At 40.2% G+C, this 20,846-nt stretch overlaps 1 protein-coding gene across 2 annotated transcripts in view; it reads left to right on the forward strand.

Annotated features, from left to right (window-relative positions):
• MYLIP (myosin regulatory light chain interacting protein) overlaps positions 1-14,599 on the forward strand; it is a 15,330-nt gene extending 731 nt beyond the window's left edge. The window contains exons 1-7 of one of the 2 annotated variants that reach the window (XM_027676091.1): positions 88-391; positions 868-1,058; positions 9,408-9,593; positions 10,316-10,513; positions 10,844-11,008; positions 12,445-12,865; positions 13,208-14,599. In XM_027676091.1, the coding sequence (XP_027531892.1) occupies positions 976-1,058; positions 9,408-9,593; positions 10,316-10,513; positions 10,844-11,008; positions 12,445-12,865; positions 13,208-13,297 (1,143 nt within the window). In that variant the 5' untranslated portion in view covers positions 88-391; positions 868-975 and the 3' untranslated portion in view covers positions 13,298-14,599. Of the gene's footprint in view, positions 1-87; positions 392-867; positions 1,059-9,407; positions 9,594-10,315; positions 10,514-10,843; positions 11,009-12,444; positions 12,866-13,207 lie in introns of those variants that run through there. The other variant, XM_027676090.1, reaches the window with a different exon arrangement.
• The last annotated feature ends 6,247 nt before the right edge of the window (positions 14,600-20,846 follow it).

Raw genomic sequence — 20,846 nt, forward strand, 5'->3', positions numbered from 1 at the left:
GCCGGGCCGTGCGGGGGCGGCCGCCGCGCCGGCGGTGGGGGCGGGGAGCGCCGAGCGCCGCAGTCTCCCCGCTTCCCTTCTGGTTTTGTGTTTTGGTGGGGTTTTTTTTTGTTTGTTTGTGGGGTTTTTTTCTTTTTAATCTTATTTTTTATTTTCCTTTTTTTCCCAATCTCTCTCTTCACGTTGGATGAAGGGGATGCTGCATTCCCCGCCTCGGGGCTCGCCGGTCCCTCTGCCGTGGGAAGCGCAGGCCCGGGCCCCACCGCTGCATCCCGCTGGAAGTGTTCTCAGGGAGGGAGCACGAGTGGGACCTGAGGCGGGGGATGCAGCACCCTTTGCATCCAACCCTCTCTCTGTATCCGGGACCTAGCAGGCCAGAGCTGCTGTCCAGGTGCCTTCTCGCCCTTCCGTCGCCAGCGGGGGCGGCCTTGGGGATGCTGGAGAGATCCAGACGCGGGAGTCCGGTCTGCTGGTGGCATCTGAATAAAACTTGTGGTGGCTGTACTTTTTCACTCCTTCGTGCCCAGAAAGTGCTTACTGGCTGAGAGGTTGAATAGCCGATACTCTCCTCTTTTGGAAATCTGCTGGTCCTCTGAAGTGCCTGTCCTTGGGGTGAAATTTGACCATGAAAATTTGACCACGTTCTTTTCAGCTAGTGGAGAAATTCCTAGTTTATGCTTAGTGTTTCTCTCCGTGATGTTTTGTATGCAACCTAAAATCCAGTAATTAAGTAATCCTTTCTATGAAGGTGCTGACACCAGGATTTTTGTGTGTGTGTGTTTTAAGTGAGCAATCTGAAACAGCACTTCAGGTGTTATTTTTCATCATTATGTTGTAGCCTTATTATAAAGAAGCTCGTTCTTTCAGGTTTGCAGAAGGTTGGGGATTATAGAAGTTGATTATTTTGGACTGCAGTTCACTGGCAGCAAAGGGGAGAATCTATGGCTGAATTTGAGGAACAGGATCTCCCAGCAGATGGATGGTTTAGCCCCTTATCGATTGAAATTGAGAGTCAAGTTTTTTGTTGAGCCACATCTTATTTTACAGGAACAGACAAGGTAAAGTAAATATGGTTGTAAGTAGATTTAATGTAATACTTTGTTTTCGATTTCTGTAACTTATGAAAGTGATTGCACAGTGGGTTTATGGTTTTTATCTTCTGGTAATTTTGCTTGACTTTTCTGTGTAGTTTTAAAATCTTAGTGTTGTGTTTTGTTTTGTTTTTTTTAAATTAAACTTATAACACTAAGTATTGTGTAGCTACCAGTAAGTAATGACTGTGGGTAATTTTGTGAGCATTCACTGCTGGAAGTGGAAGAAACTAAGCTACCAGTAGCAGACTTTTTATATGGTATTTGTGTGTCCGATAGTAACCCCTGTTCTGTGGTGTTACTCTAGGTCATTCTGAACTGCTGGTACAGAAAGGCAGGAAACAATTCCTCCCACAGAGCAAAAAAACTTGCTGAATTCCTTTTTGTCTGGTATTATGTTACAGTAACTTTCAAATAGCTACAGGCCCTTAGAGGCTACAAAAGAAACAGCTGTTTCACTTCGTCTGTGGCCAGTCCTCTTAACTAAATTGTTATACTGTTAGTAAATTAGTTTTCTAAGATTGGTAGTGAATACTCGCTTTTATTCCTTGAGTTTGATTACCACATGAACGGCAGTTGAATTATCTTTAAAGAAAGCTGTGCATATACATATTTAGTACAAATAATTTTTCTAGTTAGCTTTTGATGGTACAGATAGTGTAAATTGGGCCAATTGAAATCTAGTGTGTGTATGATAGTGCCAAACACATTTTTCACTACTCATCTTAACTTGGTTCTTTCAGAATCGTAAACTTAATTCTTTCAGAATTAAGACCATGAAAACAACATGGTGGTTCTGCACAGAATGTTTGTCTAAGGAGTTTGGACAGATGCTGACAGTCTTATTTGGTGTTTATGTCATAGGAAAAAGGTTTTGAGTTAGAAACATGCATGTATTGCTTTATTTTTTGATCTAATGTGCAGGGTAGATGCTTTGGGGGAGCAGTGGTTTCAGCTCATCAATCTGCTTGAAATTTTCAGAATGCTATGCTGTTAGACCATGGTTATTCTGTGTAATAGCTTCAGTTAGGCAAATGAAGTCAGGTTAAATTCCAGTTTTAATGTACCTTATTTTGAAAAAAGAAATTCTACTATCCATGGCATATCTTTGGGCTCTTTTTGAGTATTCTTCCTTAAAGAAACTTGTCCTCCTATTTCAATATTCTCAGTAAGTATAAATCCAAATAACAAAGGGTTTTTATGTAGAACAAAAGGAGCCACACAACTTCATACCTGATGAGGTGGAAGAGGTTACCCTGAGCATGTCAGATGTGCCTCCACTCAGAACGAATCAGGGTGAAAATCTGAGGAAACCCAAAACCGGTGGGTTTATGCTATCATTGATGAATGCTTGCTCAGCTTTACGAGGTTTTTACAGACCTCTGTGTTCCTGCCTTCAACACTGTCAGTGCAAGACTTGGCAGGTGGTGCAAGTTAATAGAGAGCTTGAACTGATGAAACATGCCCCAAGGGCCTCAAAGACTGGGTTGTGGAGCTAAAATGTGACAGAGCTTATATACCTGTATCAAAGTAGCAGGTATTTCTTGACTTTAAAGATGACTTTGAAAGGATGTAGGTGGGACAAGCTTTCTTTTATGTATTAATTATGACTGTTCTGAAACTAATACTTTTAACAACAAATTTTAAAATTGAGTCTCAGTCATCAAAAGACCTATATTATAAAAAAATACAAATTGTACATCAACTTGCAATAATTGCCTTTTAGTTGTGTATGCCCAGTAGTCTATAAGTAGCAGACCTAGAATTCCAGTACCTGTGGTTAATGTCTATTCCTGTATTGTTGATACTGAGTTTCAGTAGATTTACTCTCTTTCTACTCAGGTCTGCTTGAGGATTTACATACACATGTAACTGAATTCATACTTAGTTTGTGTGTAAGCATGTTTGCTACCAAGGAGAAGATGCAAAACTTGTTAAACCTGTTGCAGAACTTAAAAATCAATGAATATATCATAGAATTGTAAGGATTAGCTGCACAGTTACTGCTGACACCTTGTTTCTTTCCTTTACCTGCAAAGTCAGTGTGCTGGCTGAGGAAGAAAGTGATGAGTATCCTTGGTTTCCTTTAGCAGTTGTGTCCACATCTGATGTAAGGGGGGTTTCTGACAGAGCTGTTGCCTTCTGGTCCTATGTGTGAAGAACAGTGGGGAAGTCTTCCAGTCTTTTGCTTGCTGCCTCTGCAGTTTTTACATATAAATTAGATGTGTGTTGAGACTGCTTTTGAAATCTGGGAAGCTGCAAGTAATTCTAAATTTTGTTGATATGCCTCATCATGATTATAATAGCAAGTGTTGTGACTGAGTTGTTACAAGGTCTTTTCTATATACTTTGGAAGCTTTGCCAACCCCAGTTGCACTGCTTCATTAGAGATTCTTGCTGTGCACTTCGATTTAAAACTCAGGTGTATGTTTGTTTGTAGCAATTTAATATTCGGGTTTCTACATGCTGTGAAAGCTGATCTGGCAACTGAACATCAACCTCTGCTTCTGTTATCTTTAATCAACCAGTGGAAGATCATAGTCTCATGCATTTTAATCTTCTTATGCAAGGGAGCAGTCTTGTCTCAAAGGCAGAGCGAGTTATAATTGTACCTCTGACCACTATGGCAACAAACCACCTTTACTTAGCACTTTGAGAATTGGAGAATTGCATGGAAAAACTCTTTTACTACACTTTTTTTCCTTCTACAGGGCTAAAAGCAGTTTATTTCTATTCTTTGGATCACAATATCTAATTTTTTATTTGACTGCCTAGTACTGAATTTCACCGCATGATTTCATAGCTTAGAATTGTTTTCAATGGAATGAAAGTGCTCCACTGCAAGAATGTCACTCAAATTTAATCTGCTGCTGTCAGAGTTTTACAAACAAGTCTGAAATGTGAACAGTGTGCTGCTATAGAGAAGTTTGAATATCTATGAATTTTCCTTTGAATGGAAAATCACATTGGCTTGAAAAGGACTGCTTTTTGCTTAAAGATATATGTGATAGTCCACGATCGAGATCATAAGCTCTGGCTTGTGTCACGTTTTGTTTTTTCACTATTTTCTGGGGTTTTTTGATAGGTCGTGCAACAGCTAGTAAAAAACCCCCTGCTTTCCACTTCTTTTACTGAATGATTTGTGGGTGGTTCACATATCAACTGTTATGAAGTGTTGAGTTGCCGTAAGGAGCTGGGGCTTAGAGAAAGGATTATACCTCACTAATCGGAATTTTCAGGAGACTTTTTGACTGGGGGCGGGTGAGATGCCTGGCAGCAGTGCCGGCCCTGCCGCGCCGGTTGCGGGGCACTCCCAGGGGTGCTGGAACGCTCCTGGAGTTGCAGCTCCGGCTCAGTGACTGGGAGTAGCCCTGGTCCGCGGCAGCTCCGGGGTCAGGCGAACCGGCGGTGCCGGGCTGGGCTTCGCACCGCTGTCCCAGGGCAGAAAGCTCTGCGGCTCCGGCCACGAGCATTTTGTTCAACGAGGATCAGAGGAGTCTTAAAATTTGCATCCACCTTTTAACAGTGGGAGTATTTGCCTAGGCCGTGCAAGAGGTGAATTGTGCACAGCACTCGTCCGGAAGGATGGGTGGTTCTAGGTGTGGCAGGATAAAGTCAACCTCGTGGCGATCGCAAAAAAAGAAAATTTTTCAAGTGAATGATTTTTCGAGTACTGTAAAGTTTACCCAGATCTACATCAAAATGGGCAAAGTTATTTGTCTTGTGTAGTACGACTGAAAATCAAATATTCATATGTAAGCCACGACGATTTAAAGTAACACATCAAATTCAAGCAAGCCACATGGTATTACAAAGCATTCAAAAGAGCTGTAGTTTGTCAGCCTTGAAAGTGGTAATTGTTGTTTTGGAGGCTGTTAAAGGGTGTGTGATGTTTGGCAGTATTTGAATTATATTTACAAAGTATTTTGCAGTGTTATCCAGTTCTATTGATGAAGTAGTTAAAATCAAGAACTGGCTTGTAAAATATGTTGAGCAGTCAGATACATACAGTACGTAGAAAATGAGGAAAAACATTTTATTATCCTATAGCATTGGCTAGCCAGAGCAGCAGTGACATATTTGTTCCAATGCAGTACAAGTCTGTTGTAATAGGGTGAATTTAATGGATCTGTTTGTTTAAATCAAAGTTGAATTGCAGTTGGTAACCTTTCACCCACTCTGCTGAGAGCAAATAAGAACAGAGATACTGAGGAGCATAACTGTACATTTTGCTTTCTCATGTGGGGTGGCCTTACATCTGCTTTTAAAAACAGAATTATATTCTATAGATTTTGAGATCTTTATCAATATATTTTTAGGGAGAACAAGTATGCTTCTTAATTTTGATTCCTATAGATAACAGAGTTGTAAATTTACTTCACAGTAGAAAAGAGCCTTAACATGTGGTAAGTAGTGTCATACCCCAAAGAGAACAGGCAGTTCCTTGGGATATATGCTAAGATTCTTGCCAGTAGTCTAGGAAGAGAATGAGGTCTTTTGGTTGTGCTTCTAGTTTAGGAATCATTAGTCATATGCAGATACTTTTTTTGGTAAAGGACTGGGGTTTGTCACTTTTTCCACTGACAGCTAAGTTGAATACACAGGTACATCTAGGTACCATAAGGTTCAGAGGGGAAGGTAAGACTATTTGAAATGATAAAGACTGTCTTTTGTACTAATGCTGTCACATGTAGAGAACTTGGGCTGCAAGTGCAATGGAAAGTTCTGTTTGTCCTTAAAGCTGCCACTAGTTGTTCAATGTCCCAGTATGTCTGGCAGGTGTTAGGATGACTAGGAGCCACAACAATTGATGGGCAAAGTTCAGAGTTGTGAAGATATAAAGATTAAATGAAGCTTTGGCAAGTGTAGTAAGAAGCTGCAGAATGTGCTAAGAGAATGTTGGGGCTTGGGGGGTGAGGTAGGACACATACCTCTTGTGTGACTTGAGTTAATTCTCAAATTTATAACAGGTAATATTAATGTATCATGTGTAACTGAAGCGGTGAATGATGCAGAAACAAACAAAAACATTTAGTTTCTTATATGGTGGACAAACTAAGGCATTTTACCAGCAATGTTGGAAATGTAACCTTAGAGAGCTTACAAACAGTTCAATTTTCACAGTTCATTGTTCTAAAGCTTGCTAGATAAAAATTCCACGAAGTGTAAAATATTAGTGCTGAAATAATTCCTTGAAAAAATAAATATCCCCTCACCACACGACCTGACTACCTTTAGAGGTAGGAGAGGCTTTAACAATTTTCTTTATTGTACCTAGAGAGTCCAGGAGAGAGGAGGGATGGTAGATTAGGTCACAATCTAATCTACAAAAACTTACATAGATACTTTCTATATAACTAATAGAATCTGTAATACAACCAGGTTTTCTAAAGACAACCTGTTGGGTCCTTTAGAATTTGCAGAATTAGATAGGGAACTGCCTCAAGGCTTCTAATGCTTTAGTTTTGCTTGACTATATTTAGCAATAAAAACACATTCTTATGCCTTTTTCTTTAATGATCAAAAAACACTGTTCAGTTTTGTGTAAAAAGGAAAAGAGTGATCTGCTTTTATAATTGTATTCTGGCTAGTGTCATGTTTTGAACCTTTGAATGGGGGGTGATTTTACAAAGGACATTAATATAACTTTGGAGCTGTGCAATCTGAGTATGGTTGGATGGGCTAATCAAATCACTTTTTCAGGTGCATAAAATGTGTGCAACCCTTGCTGTCCTGCAATTTCTAGATGTCTTTCCTTCATGAAACACACTTAAGGACTCAAAATGAAAAAAAAAAAAACCAGCAGCAAATTTGCTACCTGAACTTCAGTCCAGGGCATCTGTTCTTGCAGATCAGTATGACATCTTTCACTGAGCTGTTATGGGTGCAATTTAGGTTATTTAGGTGCAGACCAATGACTTTGTGAGATGGACTGTTAAATACAGGTGCTTTTGTCTGTTTTCTCTGACGTAATAAAATAGCTTATCATAGTGTAAGCTGGGACTTGAATTTGCTCAGCTTTAGTTACTTCGCAATAACTGTTGTTTATACGTGCTGCAACTTTGTTTCATTTATCAGAAAATACAAAGTAGCTGAGTCTCTGTGCGATGTTTTCGCTTGTGTGATATGAGCCAGTAATGTAAAGTTACTGCACATTAGCTGATGTGATGCTATTTCACATTTGCCTTAAACTCATTTGTCTTCCTATGCCATTGCTGGCTTTTTAGTAATGGAATGTGACAAGCCATGCATCTGCTGTAGCTGTTTCTGTAATGCATCTGTATTTGCAGGAGCAATGTTTTGTTTTTCATCTTCCCTTGTGATGTCATTAAGGTCTCCCCAGCAAGGGAAGAACTCTTGATTTTCCCCTGTGTAGGCAGTGCTGTCATATGCATAAAAAAACCTGAAGATACAAGCATTTAGGTGTGGTAGTTGTAACTCTGTTTCAGCTAATGAGAATAAAATTGTCAGATCTTTCTTTAAAATACTGTATTTGTAATTAGTACTTAGTTAAAACAACTGAAAATCCTGTCTTGATATTGTCAGAGGATTGAGTGCATGAGAAGCTGTTTATTTTATGAAGTGTTGATTGGAGTCAGGGAAATGCCTACTATTTGAATTTATTTTAGCCATAGTGTTTTAGTAATTTATTGAGTACTTTGGGTTTATGGACTAAGCCCCAAAAGGAGTCTGTACAACCCAAGTATTTTATAAGGCCACAGATATGTGTTTCTGCGGCCCCGGCTGAAAGAGCTATGAATCAGCAAGGTAGGAGAAAGGGATTGGAGCAGAAGTTTGAGGTTGGAAAAAAGAGCCCTAACAAGGAATAACCTGCTAACAGTGGAGACAGCACTACTGCCTGAAGTTCTGGTCCTCTTGCCACCTAAACTTGTATCCTGCACAGAGTGAGGATATTGGCTTGCACCAGACCCCCACTGCTGAAGAACCCTTGATGTCTAGACATCAGAGCAATGCAATTAAGCGCTTGTGTCACAACTGCAGCGATACTCTAGCATGCCTCAAATAGCTTGCAAAGGGAGGCATTGGATCTGTGACTTGTTGCAGGAAATGGATTGTAGGGCAACTTAGGGGATAATGGGGCATCTTTTGGGCTGCTATCTTCTTAGTTGCAACATTTACCATAGTAGAGCTAAGAATGAACATGAATTTTGTAAGTTCTGTAATTGCTCATAGTGCTGAAAAAAGTCCTATTTGCCCTGTTGTACAGAAGAATTTTAGAATGCTACAACAGAATATATGTAAGATATCATCCAATTCCCCTTGGAAGGAAAGCTAATCATTTACTAGCATCTTCAGCATCAGTGATGAGTGATTCAGTACAGCTTTTCTTAAAAGTAGATCACAATTAATTTTAGAGAAGTAAATGTCCCATTCTGGTGGAAGCCAAGACACATCATTGTGGGTGCTAGGCTTCTTTTATAGAAATAGTTTTTTAGTGATTCGTAACTGTGATACGTAATTCTGCATCTGGTTTCCATAAATATGTGCAGTCTTAAGATGTTTATATTTTGTCCCCCGTGGGGAGAAAAGGATGATTCTGTAGAAGTTATAGTAGCCTATAGGGGAAACTAACACTCTGCTGTTAATGTTGGTGGAAGTGTTCGTTTGTCTGTTAACTGACTTATTAGACAGTTAAGAGCAACACTGTGAATTGTCAGCAAATTGTTGAATCTGCCTTGGCCCCAGGTGTAAAGGTTGGTCTGACAAATGCTTACACAGAAGATGTTTTTGTGTTTTGTTCCACAATGCCTTTTCAGGTGTCTCAGGTTGTTCTGTTAATCATGTCACTCATCTTCCCTTAAATGTAGTGGCAAAGGCATTTCCACTGTGTAGAGAAAGTATGGCTTCTGTTGCATGACAGAAGTGTGTATGCTGTTTTGAGCTGTTCTTCACAAATTTGCTTTTGTGAACTGCAGGATAACTTGTAAATGGCAACCAAAAATTTAAACATAGGAAACTAATTCAAATATTTCATTGATATTTTGTTCACTAAATTGAAATGACTAAGTGGCATTAGGAGTTAAAGCAGTCCTCATGATTAAAATGCTCATTTCTTTTAATAATACTTTTAGATACCATCTTCAGTTGTAGCCTTGTGTTTAAGGGTAATTGAATAATTAGATGGAGACCTTTTTCTTTCACTTGTGCCAGGTTTCCTCTGCTTGGTACAATCATCACAAATTCTCGATTACCAAACTAAAGGTTCCCAAATATATCTAATATGTTATTTGATATGTCTTGATTACAAACGTCATCTAACAGTTTGTGTAAGCAAATGTTCTGATTCTATTGCAGGCATATGTTTTTCTTGCATATAAAAGAAGATCTTCTCTCTGGTAATCTTCAATGTTCTTCAGAGCATGCAATTGAACTTAGTGCTTTGTTGGCACAGATGAAGTTTGGAGATTATAACCAGAACACTGCCAAGTACAATTATGAAGAGTTGTGTGCAAAAGAGCTTACCACTACCATTTTGGAGAGGTAAAAAGAGCACAATGATACAGACTCTTTTTTGGAGATCAACAGCAGAAGATTTTATGCCCTTAATTACTGGTGCTATAGTGTAAAACAATTTAGATAGCTTCGGAGATCAAAATATAACCTGAATTTGATGTTCTGATTTCAGTTAATTTTTAAGCTCAGTTACAAGGGGTTTTTTCTTCTGTGAAAAGCAAAAGCTGCCCAAACTCTAGTACTTGGGGAAACACGGGTATCTAAGCACCTGGAGCAGGGTGAATAAATTGTAAATATGTCTTAGAGCTACACTGGTAAATGGAAGTAGCAAGAATTTATCTCCTTAGTACCCGTTACTCTGAGATGTGAACAAAATTCTCTGGTTCCTTCCATAGCTCAATTCCTGACTATCAGGAAACTTTGTGTCCTACTTGTGTGTAGGTTTTGTTTTTTTTTTTAGTTATGAACTTAGAGGTGGTTTGGGGAAATATGTTGGGGGTCGTGGTGTTCATTGGAAAGCCTTGATTACATGTAGCTTTTCCATTTCTAAGGCATTCTCAGGATGTTTTGGTAATTCTCAACTATTTCCAGTTCACAATTACTGGAAATCTATAGGCAGCTAAAGCAGGTCAGGAGCATTTAATAATCTGTTCAACTAGGTCATCTAAAAACCCATGTTAAAGCAAGCTGCTGACAGTAACAGCACATACTTGAGTTATATCACCTGTTCTTAATCTTTTTATCAACAGCATTATTGCAAAGCACAAAGAGCTAGAAGGTCTAAGTCAAGCATCTGCTGAATACCAGATTCTACAGATTGTTACAACACTGGAGAACTATGGGGTAGAGTGGCACTCAGTGAGAGATAGTGAAGGGCAAAAACTGCTTATTGGTGTTGGACCTGAAGGCATATCCATCTGTAAAGATGACTTAAGTCCAATCAACAGGTATGTGTTTTGTGGAACCAGTTGCATGATCAGTTTTGCAGAAGTACTGAGCATGCCTCTAGTCTTACAGAAATACACAACTGCTCTGAATTACTGAAAGTGGCTATTGGGATGTATGGTCTGAGGACACTACCTGCTTATAATCAAGATAAAAACTGTCCTTAATACTCTTTGATTTTTGTGTATTTTTGAGGCAGCATCTACAATCCAGCATTACTGACAATAGAGATCATTGTAACTTCTGATAAAAGTGCAATGTAGTAGTTTGTGGAATATGCCCTTATCCTTACTAGCTAAATAACCTTTCTTTTTTTTAATATTAATTTATAGGATTGCTTATCCTGTTGTTCAAATGGCAACTCAGTCTGGGAAGAATGTATATCTGACTGTTACCAAGGAGTCTGGTAATAGTGTAGTTCTCTTGTTTAAGATGATCAGTACAAGGGCAGCAAGTGGGCTCTACAGAGCAATTACAGAGACACATGCATTTTACAGGTCAGTATTGCCACTAGAGTCATCTGCGGCTACTGCTCTTCTCCAGTGTTGGAACTAAGTGCTTAAAGAGCCAGTGGTCTGACTGCACTTTGGAAATACTCTGCAAAATTTCATTGTCTCTGCAGCCTCTACTTTCCTCTTAAGTCCAGAAGCTGAACAGGTTTTTCTGTTTTCTGGGAAAGTAAGCAAGAAAAGTAAGGAAAGTTTTTCCACTATGAATAACAGCACTTGGGTATATAAACTTTTTATGTTCCTTGATACTTCATAAACAGTACGTACAGTGTTTTGTCTCTATATAAGAGGGAGAATGAGAGCAATAGAGAAGATCCTTTTATTCAGAATACATAGATCCTTTATTTGGCTCTTCCAGTTATGTTATCTGTATGCCACCTTCCCATCCCATGTATTTAAATCTTCTTACAGTTCCTCTGTCCTTGCTCACACGCCCAGGATTTTGTTTCACGACAGCTGTATCCTATCGCTCTTTGAGGCAGAGGTGCTATATTCATTTGTTAATGCTGATTTTTAAAACCCCCTTTCATTCTTACTGCAATGTCCAACACTGATGAGTAGAACTGGCTGTCAAAGACACTTAGCAGTGTTTTCTTAAAATTAACTACCACATATCAGTTTCAATCACTTCTTGATCTGTGTCTCTGCTTTAACTTCTGCTGTCCTTCACAGTTTCTGATTTTAACTTAAGCAGAGTTTTAGTTTGGCAATAGCACTTGACCATAAGCTTAGACCTTGGACCTTAGGCCCTGTGAGGCTGTAGTCCTTATGTTCTGTTTGTTTTCTTTCCTGTGTTGCCTAGAGAAGTGGTATGTCTTAATAGGCTTCTGTAGATTCAACTGTATCACTGAAGTATGTGACAGGCATGGTTAGGGTAGCTGAAAATACTCAGTGGCAAATACATATGCCTTAATTTAATTCTCTACACTCCATTCACACTGGTTCTCTTCAGAATAATATAATACTAGTATGTAAAGTCCTGGGTGGAAATTTGGTTAAAAATATTACTTGACTCCATGAGAGCCTCTCTAAAGAACGATGTTATGCCAAAGACTTTTAATTGGAATTCTTTAAGGCAGTGTTTGGAAATTGCCATGCAAAGAGGCATTGCTAAGCTGAACTGTGGATTAAGTGTTTTGCTGTTTGTTAGCGCAATACCTTAAGTCCCTTCCACGGACTTGACTCATTTTACCAGACATTTCACATCTTGAAGATGTGAAGTATCTCCCTGTCATGGTTTTCATTTTGCACTTTTCAAAGTAGAGTTGTCATGAAAACAGCATTCAAGACCTTAAATGTTACCTCTGACTGTTCTATTTGCTTTAATTTCAGTGCTGTTACTTCAACTTTGGTAACAGATTACTGTATGGATAGCTTTATTGGTATTAACTAATCAGTTTTGGATTTGTCTCATTGCTTTATAGGTGTGACACTGTCACCAGTGCTGTCATGATGCAGTATAGTCGAGACTTAAAGGGTCACCTAGCATCTCTGTTTCTGAATGAAAATATTAATCTTGGTAAAAAGTACGTCTTTGACATTAAAAGAACATCAAAAGAAGTTTACGATCATGCAAGGCGAGCTCTTTATAATGCTGGCATTGTGGATCTTGTTTCAAGAAGTGACCAAACCCCACCAAGTTCCCCTCTTAAGTCTTCAGAAAGCAGCATGAACTGTGACAACTGTGAGGGTCTCAGCTGCCAACAAACAAAAGCCCTGCAAGAGAAACTGCGGAAGCTAAAGGAGTCCATGCTTTGTATGGTATGTTGTGAAGAGGAGATCAATTCAACCTTTTGTCCCTGTGGCCACACAGTTTGCTGCAAGTCCTGTGCTTCCCAGTTACAGGTAAATGCAATGCCATTAAGTTATGAGTTACCAAGTTATGTGGAAGGTTTAGGGTTTTGTATATTTAATGACCATGGATTAATATGTTCATGTTGATGTTCTAGTAAAACTTATTTTTAAAATTTAGTTTGTGGTAAACTAGTTTCAAAGAACATTAAGTCTGGATGATGTGCTAACATTATTTGCAGTGAGGCTAAGAATGAACTGCATGCTTCTCACAATACTGTCTTAAATATGGGATGGTGGAAAGTACTGTTATTGTGTACATGGAGGGAAGTCTCCAGTAAGTGCAGAGACTCAAAATATGAAGTAAACTAACTTCCTGATGTTCTTCCTTTCCAGTCATGTCCTGTTTGCAGATCCCGTGTAGAGCATGTCCAGCATGTGTACTTGCCAACCCACACCAGTCTTCTCAATCTGACTGTGATATGATCTACATATACACTTTAAACCCATCATGTACTCTTTAAACTGCACTAATACGAAATGCAACCATTGATTGTGAAGAAGGCAATCACTGGCACCTATCCACGATCAAAAGCAAAAATACTACATTTTTTAACATAAACATTCTTTGTTCAGCATGTCCAAAATGATTTGGGACATCTTCTGAGAGCAGAAGTGTAATTAATTCATGTTACTTAAAAGGAGAATGATGCATAAGTTTGTAGTATGGCGGTGTTGCCACAAAGCTAGGTAACCCTGGAGAAATGTGGTGTACACATACAGATGTACCCATGTATGTGAAAGCAATACAGCCTTTTCTTTTACATGCTCTAAATCCTTTTTAGTACAGTCACACTGTTTGTTTTAATAGTAAGACTAGCTTTTACAAATACCAGTTTAGTATGGCTCATAGCTTCAGCTTTTAGTAAACTGCTTTAAAGAGGAGAGAACTTTTTTAAAAAGTCAGTTCTTAAACTGAAGTTATAGGGCTTCATCAAGTAGCTGTGTTTAACTCAGAATTCTATTAAATAGACAACAATTCTGAGAGAATAGTTTTGGAAAGGTGGGACAAGTTTATCTCCAAGTGTTGAGGGTGGATCGGGAAAGTCTTGTGGTTGGCAGCATCATGTGGAAGCACTGTTGTGGGACTTCATTCACAGCTCTCAGTGGGCAGGGTACTCCCAGGTTTCCCATATCCAATTTGGCTGGCGGTCTCAGGAGCTTCAGTCAGCTGCCCTTCAAGTTGGCTTTATTTTTGGAGACTGATTTTAAACTATTAAACTATGTACCATTAATTTTTAAAATAAGGGTTGTGTATAATTTTAAATGCTTTCTTCAGTTAGCATCTTTATGGGATAGGTCATTTTCTGCTAAAATGTTTTTAATTTCCACCCCCCTACTTGGGCATTTTGGGCTCTGGTTTCCTAGTGTCTTCTCCAGGGTACAGAGGGAACTTGGAGACCATGTTTGGGTGCAATACTGGCTTAATCAAAGCTAGAAAACTACACTGTCACTTTACTGAAATTTTCTGACTATACTTTTCATATTGCCTTAATGTAGCAGTAATGTGTGTTTATGCATCTGTTTCTTTGCACAGACATTTTGTCAAAATATTAAAACTCTACTTTTTTATGACACATTAGCATATAAACCTTACTCTAAGAGGGTATTTATTTTTTCACTTTGTAAAGAAAATTTTGTTTCCTCATGAAGCAAGAGCTTTGTCCTATATCGTAGGCAGCTTCTGTCTTTTTTATATTCAGATTAATAAAGGACTATAAAAATCTACTTTGTGTTATTGCTAAGACTAATTTTGTTCTGAAATACATCTGAGGTGTTACTGAACTGAAAACACAGCATAAAGTATTTTTGTGTTTATGGTCTTGAATGTTATGTTCTAAGAGCGTAATGAAGCTTCCTTAGGTATGTGCCAGGGAGGGAAGAAAATTAGCCTGGCATAACCAAGTTTGTTCAGGCAGCGAACTTTAAAACAGCTGACGTATTCCAACTGTGACATAGCCTTCAGAATTGATTTTGTGAAGAACTTTCCTAGAGTAAACGGCCCCAAATACATGGGGTATATTCCAGTGGTCTGAGAGTAAGGAAAGTATGCGGCTTGAGACTAGAGAGTTGGTGTTTCAGCAGTCTTTTCTAGGAAGTTCTTAATTACAGATGTACTGGTGTCTTTTCTTGACTGGAGCTATTCAGATTTGCTAATTTATGACTCTTACTTTCATATTATTGAAGAGATGGTGCTTGAACACTTCCCAGGTGGTGCCCTATCATTGACAAGGAAGGAATGAGTATGCAAGTGTGGTCAGAGAAGACAATATCCAGCTCCTGTGCCAGCATACAACAGTGCTTGAGCAAACCTTCCTTGCATCCCAAGATTACAACCAAATTATGTTAGTAACATCTAATCCATTATCTTATTGCAGCTGACTGAAATGGATTGTAAATCAATATAAATAGATGTTAATACAGGCATCTGATTTAAAGCATGCAACATGATCAAGCTGTTAAAATAGGCAAGCATGAACTACAGGTCCTTGTAATTAAATAGGCTGTGTAATGAGACATCCTTAATAAAAATAATTCCGGTAGTTTGAACTCTAATCAAGGTGGGGCTTGAGATAGGTTATATGGCATTGGTGGAATTTGGGCAGAGTCTTTGCCTTCTGCAAACAATATTCTGTTTAATCTTGAAAAGCTGTGCAGGAGATCAGACACAACCAGTGAGGTATGAGTCCAGGCAAGAGCCTGGCTGGTGTGGGTTGTGCCTGAGGCTGCTGGGAACCTGGTTCTGTATTGGCAAAGGACAGCATGGAACATGAGTGAAGCTGATATATTTTTCAAGTTAGGAGGGGTGAGATCAGTATGGTCCCCAGGCAGTGTGGGTTCTTTTGTTGGTTTTTGTTTGTTTTAATGAAATGCTGTTACCCGTTCTGAGAACAGAGAGCAGATCACCTCTTCCAAATGTTACAAATAACCAAAAGCCTCACTTGGTTTATATGTGAGAAGAAATAGGATGCAAAACAATGTAAGAATTGCTTTGATTTGTTCATAGGCAGCTTTCTTTCAAAGCATGATCAACTACATTTCAAACAATGCTATGCTAGAAAAGTTTTGCTTAACCATCCGAAACTGCTGTGATATATATTGCTCAATGTTTGCAGGTCTAGTGCACTTTATTACAAGAAGTACTATGGCTGATACATATGAGCTGCCAAGTGCTATGAACAGTGTAAAAGAAGCAATAGAAAATCTTGAATGCCACATGCTATGTAGCCATACTGCAGAAAAGGCCTTGTTTGCTGAAGTGCTGTTCTTTCTCCTAAGATGCTTTGTCTGAATATTGTAATGGATGGCAGTGGGAAAACTCCCACACTAGAAAATAACAGAACAGTTTGTGAGAACAACTGGAGTTCATGTCCTTTACGCTTCTTCCTCAGGAGCGAAAAGATTGATCACAAAGCTTCGTTTGGCACTTGTACTGATATCTGCTACCCAAAGCTGATACAACTTGGCAAGAAAACTCAGAAAATTCAGTTTTATTTATCTTCAGAGTTGCAATGCAGCTGCTGAAATCCCATCGGGTGCATCACTTTAAAAGGCTATAATCTCAAGCTTCTGCCATAAGTACCTAAAAAAGAAAAACTCACCTTCAGAGAGAACATGACTTGCTAGGTCAATTCAAGAGCCAGAGCCCTGTTAGTGACTTGCACTTCTGGGGGTAGAACAGCATTCAAAAGCATCCCTGTGGGGGAGAGAGAGGGTTGTGTGTAGGAGAACTGTTGAAGATATAGTCTACTAAAGGACCGTCATGCTTAAGTATTATTAATAAGTAAGACGGCTTAGAACTCCCAGACTTCCATGGTATCTGCCTGGCTTTCATCTTCCCCTTGCTGCATCAAGGTCTCTGTTTATGGAGAGCTCAACCAGCAAGGGGTTTCAAAGGCATCACGTTGAGATGTTCCAAGCTACAGCTGTTATAAAGGCACAGCTCTATCCTCCAGCATACAGTCGCTCATTTCAAGATGCATATGAATATTCAAACACCAAAGAACTGTAGAATGAAGGCTTCTGTATTTTTAAATGATTTTGATGAAGTGCCATAAAAGCATGTACACAGCAGCATTCATATATTTTGAGATTTATTTCCTTGCTAAATCAGCACTGTTGTTGTGTTCCTAGGAGAATGGCCTTGGGGGAAAATTCTCATCCCTCAGCCTACGCTATTTCACTTCACAGCAGCATACTGGCATGTTGATCAAAGATGGGGAAAATTACAGCTCAGATTTCCTGTATGCAGTTTTAAACAACAACCTCCACGGAGTGTGAAAATTATGAATTGACAAATTTTAGTTTCAGTAATGCCTGGTCAAATATCCTTCTGGAATCCCCCACCCCATTTTCACTGAGAGCGTGCTCTAGTACCAGGCGAGTGCTTTGATCACCTCTGTGCCCTCAGATTCAGCCAGCTGGAGCCTATTAAAACAGAAAATAGCAACTGGCAAATGAGTTTAAAAGTAAGAAATTTTAGTAAAATTATGGAGGTGAAAAAAACACAACCAGGGCACACTGACAGAAGAAAGGTGGACTTCCACAGCAGGGCCTGAGCACCATTTTGCTGGAAGAGCCTGGGTGGAGGGGTCCAGGGCTAGGGCTGCCCCTGGGATAGGTGGCTTGGCAGGAGTGCCACTGACCCTTAGCAAGAAGGCTGGGTGGGATGCAGTCTGGGAGAAGCAGGACAGGAGCAGGCAGGATACAAGGCATGCCAGGGCAGGCAAGCTACTGCCAGGCCAATAACTCCCCAGGGAAACTCCTGCTGGAGCCTTCTCCAGGCAGGTCACAATCAAACCTTCCTGTCTGCAAGGAGCCCTGAGCATCACACAACTTCAAGGTAAACCACCGGCTGGAACTGCATAGTTCAACACGACCTGCAACAGTACTGGGTGATAAAAGCTATCATGTTTTCTTGGTCTTCTAGTTTCCTGCAAAGGGTGGTGTGAGCTAGGAACAGGTACCAGGAGTAACGTTGACAAGGGGCTCTCAGAGCCCCAGCTAAAGGAAGCACTGGTTGGTGCAGTAGTAGGAAAACACATGTTGTGACAACTGTGGAAATTGTGAATCTCTCCATGTGAGAGAGGGACCCAAGAGATCCAAAAGAGTGCATAGGGCTGAGATGCCCTGTCCTCAGGCATGGTAATCAGGGTTCAGTGTGACCTCTGGTTCCTGCCAGGATGGGGGACTTGTAGGGGCTGGCCAGTGGTGAACTTTCAAAACACCCATGTTTATGCCAAGTTCCTGAAAGAAAAAGGTCAAGCAAACAGACCATACCAGCTTTCCTAGAATTTAACAAGTCACTTGCTGATTTATCATCATCTAAAATGCAGAATTCTTTTCAGCTGCTTGGAGGCTGGGGGAGGGTGAGACATGGGTGGGAGGGGAATCAATCTGCTCCTGAAAGCTCATGCCTTTCTTTGCCTTCACTTTGACCCTCTCCTAAATGACCTGATTTAGCCTGTCCACTATTTTTTGACCATTCCTTGTTCCTGAAGACTTCTCTCACCAGTGATTTCTGGAATCCAGGGTTCTGAAGCCAACCTTTCTTCTTCTAGCAGCTGTCCACATAAACTCTGCCCATGGAAACAATCTGTGACTTTATTTGGCCAACCCCATCCAGTGATAATCACATACACCTCACCCCCACCTCTTTCTGTGCCTTGTCAGGAGTACAAAGGGCACCATCTCCAGCATGAAGAAAAAAAATCAGTATAAATTAATCTTTCCACTTACCATTGGGTGCCTAAACAAAATTGTTTGTCTATAGCTACCCTCTCAGAGTCTCTTAGTGGTTACAATGAGAATAACTGGGGGGGTGTATGAAGGTGTTTGCCAGCTCTGTTTTATCCAGTAGCAGTCTACCTTCCTTGCTTCTTCAAAGCAAACCAATGGAGGTAATGAGAGCCAGTTACATGGCAACTTTTTACATGAACAGACTTGCCAGAGCCAGATCTTCCTCTTTCCTGCCAGAAAACTGTTTGTCTGAGGAATCCATGCATCTGGCACCAAATTCCAATCATAGCACTACAACTGCGGGAATTACAGAGACATTGGCACCTCATCTGAAGAGACAGTATTTGTTTTCCTTGTTTAGAACTATAAATAGTCAATAGAGGACTCTTATTCAAGCAGTATTGATGATTGAAATAAACCAGACACAGACACAGCCAAAAATCGGACTTGTGCTTCAAAGCCAAACTAACTCTTGCTTCAGAAGCGAAGTTCCAAAAGGGCCATGCAAAAAGCACACACCCAGCAACCATATTGGCCCTGAAGGTACACTGACACACCAGGTATCCCTGTTTGACCTTATAACTGTTTGCCTAGGTCATTGTTTGAATTGGAATTTTTTAAAATACCTTCAGCTCTCCTGTGGTTTGTGCAGCTGCCTTCCTCCTTCCCTCCTCTGAGACCCATGAAGTGAAGTAATACTGAAGTGGTCTGAGAGCACCCTGCCTAAGCAACCCACTAACAACAGGTAGGTACTCTTGAAGGGCAGCTGCAGGATCTTTATATTTAGCACACTGGAAGTGGTGCTTTATCACCTTTTCACTAGAGCTCTCCTGCCCTGGGGGAAATATGTATTTGAACCTCCCCTGGGGCTGAAGAAGTAAATGACCACAGGTGTTCTATTCCCTGGGTGAACAATGCCTTTGCTACAACGGGAGAAAAAGACTGTGTCTTTCTTCTCTGATCTTTTTAAAAAGAAGACAGAGGGAGAGAGAAAAGATTGCTTAGTTCCTGTTTTTAAGAACAATTGCTGGCCCCTTCTTGGAGAAGACATTTGAGACTGGTATGAACAAAAGGTGTAGAAAAACTTTTGGAAATAAAAAGAGATAGAAAGTTGTTGCCACAATGGACACTTTTGCCCAAAAGACCATGATGTTGGGTAGGTTCCCAAGTGGACAAGTTTTGGCATTTCCCCCTCAAATCCTGTTCCTACCAGCAGAATTTCCCTCAAAATCAACTGCTATGTCCTGCAAGCCAAAGTCATAGAATCATAGATTTGTTTGGGTTGGAAGCAATCTTAAAGACCATCAAGTTTCAAAGCCCCTGCCTTCAGCAGGGACACCTTCCAGTAGGCCAAGTTGCTCAAAGCCCCATCCTACCTCGCCTTGAACACTTCTAGGGATGAGGCATGCACAGCTTCTCCAGGCAACCTCTTCTAGTGCCTCACCACCCTCACAGTAAAGAATTTCTCCCTAATATCTAATCTAAACCAACCCTCTTTCACTTTAAAGCCACTCCCCCTTGTCTTATCATTGCATTCCCTTGTCAAAAGCCGCTCTCCAGCTCTCTTGTAGGCTTCTTTTCGGAATTGGATGGCTGCTCTAAGGTCTCCCTGGAGCGTTCTGTTCTTCAGGCTTAACAACCCCAGCTCCCTGACTGCATAGGAGAGGTGCTGCAGCCCTCTGAGCATCTTTGTGGCCCCTTTGTGGTCATTACTTCATGGTCAAGTATTGCAAACAATAGTTTCTCTCTCTGGCAGGGAGCTCTGTAGTGACAGAAAGAGGCAGAGTAACACCAGAAAACAGGCACTGTCTAGTTAGTGTAAAATCAGCAGCATAGCTGAAACTCATGCCGAAAATCATGTCCTTGAGCTAGAGGGGAAATATGTGACTGTGGGAAGAGGAACTAATAAGGGTAAGTGACAGGAAGATAAAGGATAACTCCTCCAAAACCGAATACCTTGCTGTGGTTTTTAATAATAAATTGCACCATATTGTGTTTCTTTCCTCACTCTTGGCTATGCAAATATTAAATTAAGAAACCTAAGCTGCCAAAATCTTCTTTGTCTAATACCAGTCACAGCCACATAGAAACAACATTGTTTTGGTGGCGTAGATACAACAACCCTCACGGCTAATCCATCCTCAGCTGAGTGTTGTCTCCCTGGATTTCTTCTAAATACTCTAGTCCTTTACGACTGCACTGGGACACATTTTTCCTTGGATCCTTTCCTTGCACA

The sequence above is a fragment of the Neopelma chrysocephalum genome, unplaced genomic scaffold, assembly GCF_003984885.1.
Source record: "Neopelma chrysocephalum unplaced genomic scaffold, ASM398488v2 Primary Assembly neopelma1_26, whole genome shotgun sequence".
NCBI classification, from domain to species: Eukaryota; Metazoa; Chordata; class Aves; order Passeriformes; family Pipridae; genus Neopelma; species Neopelma chrysocephalum.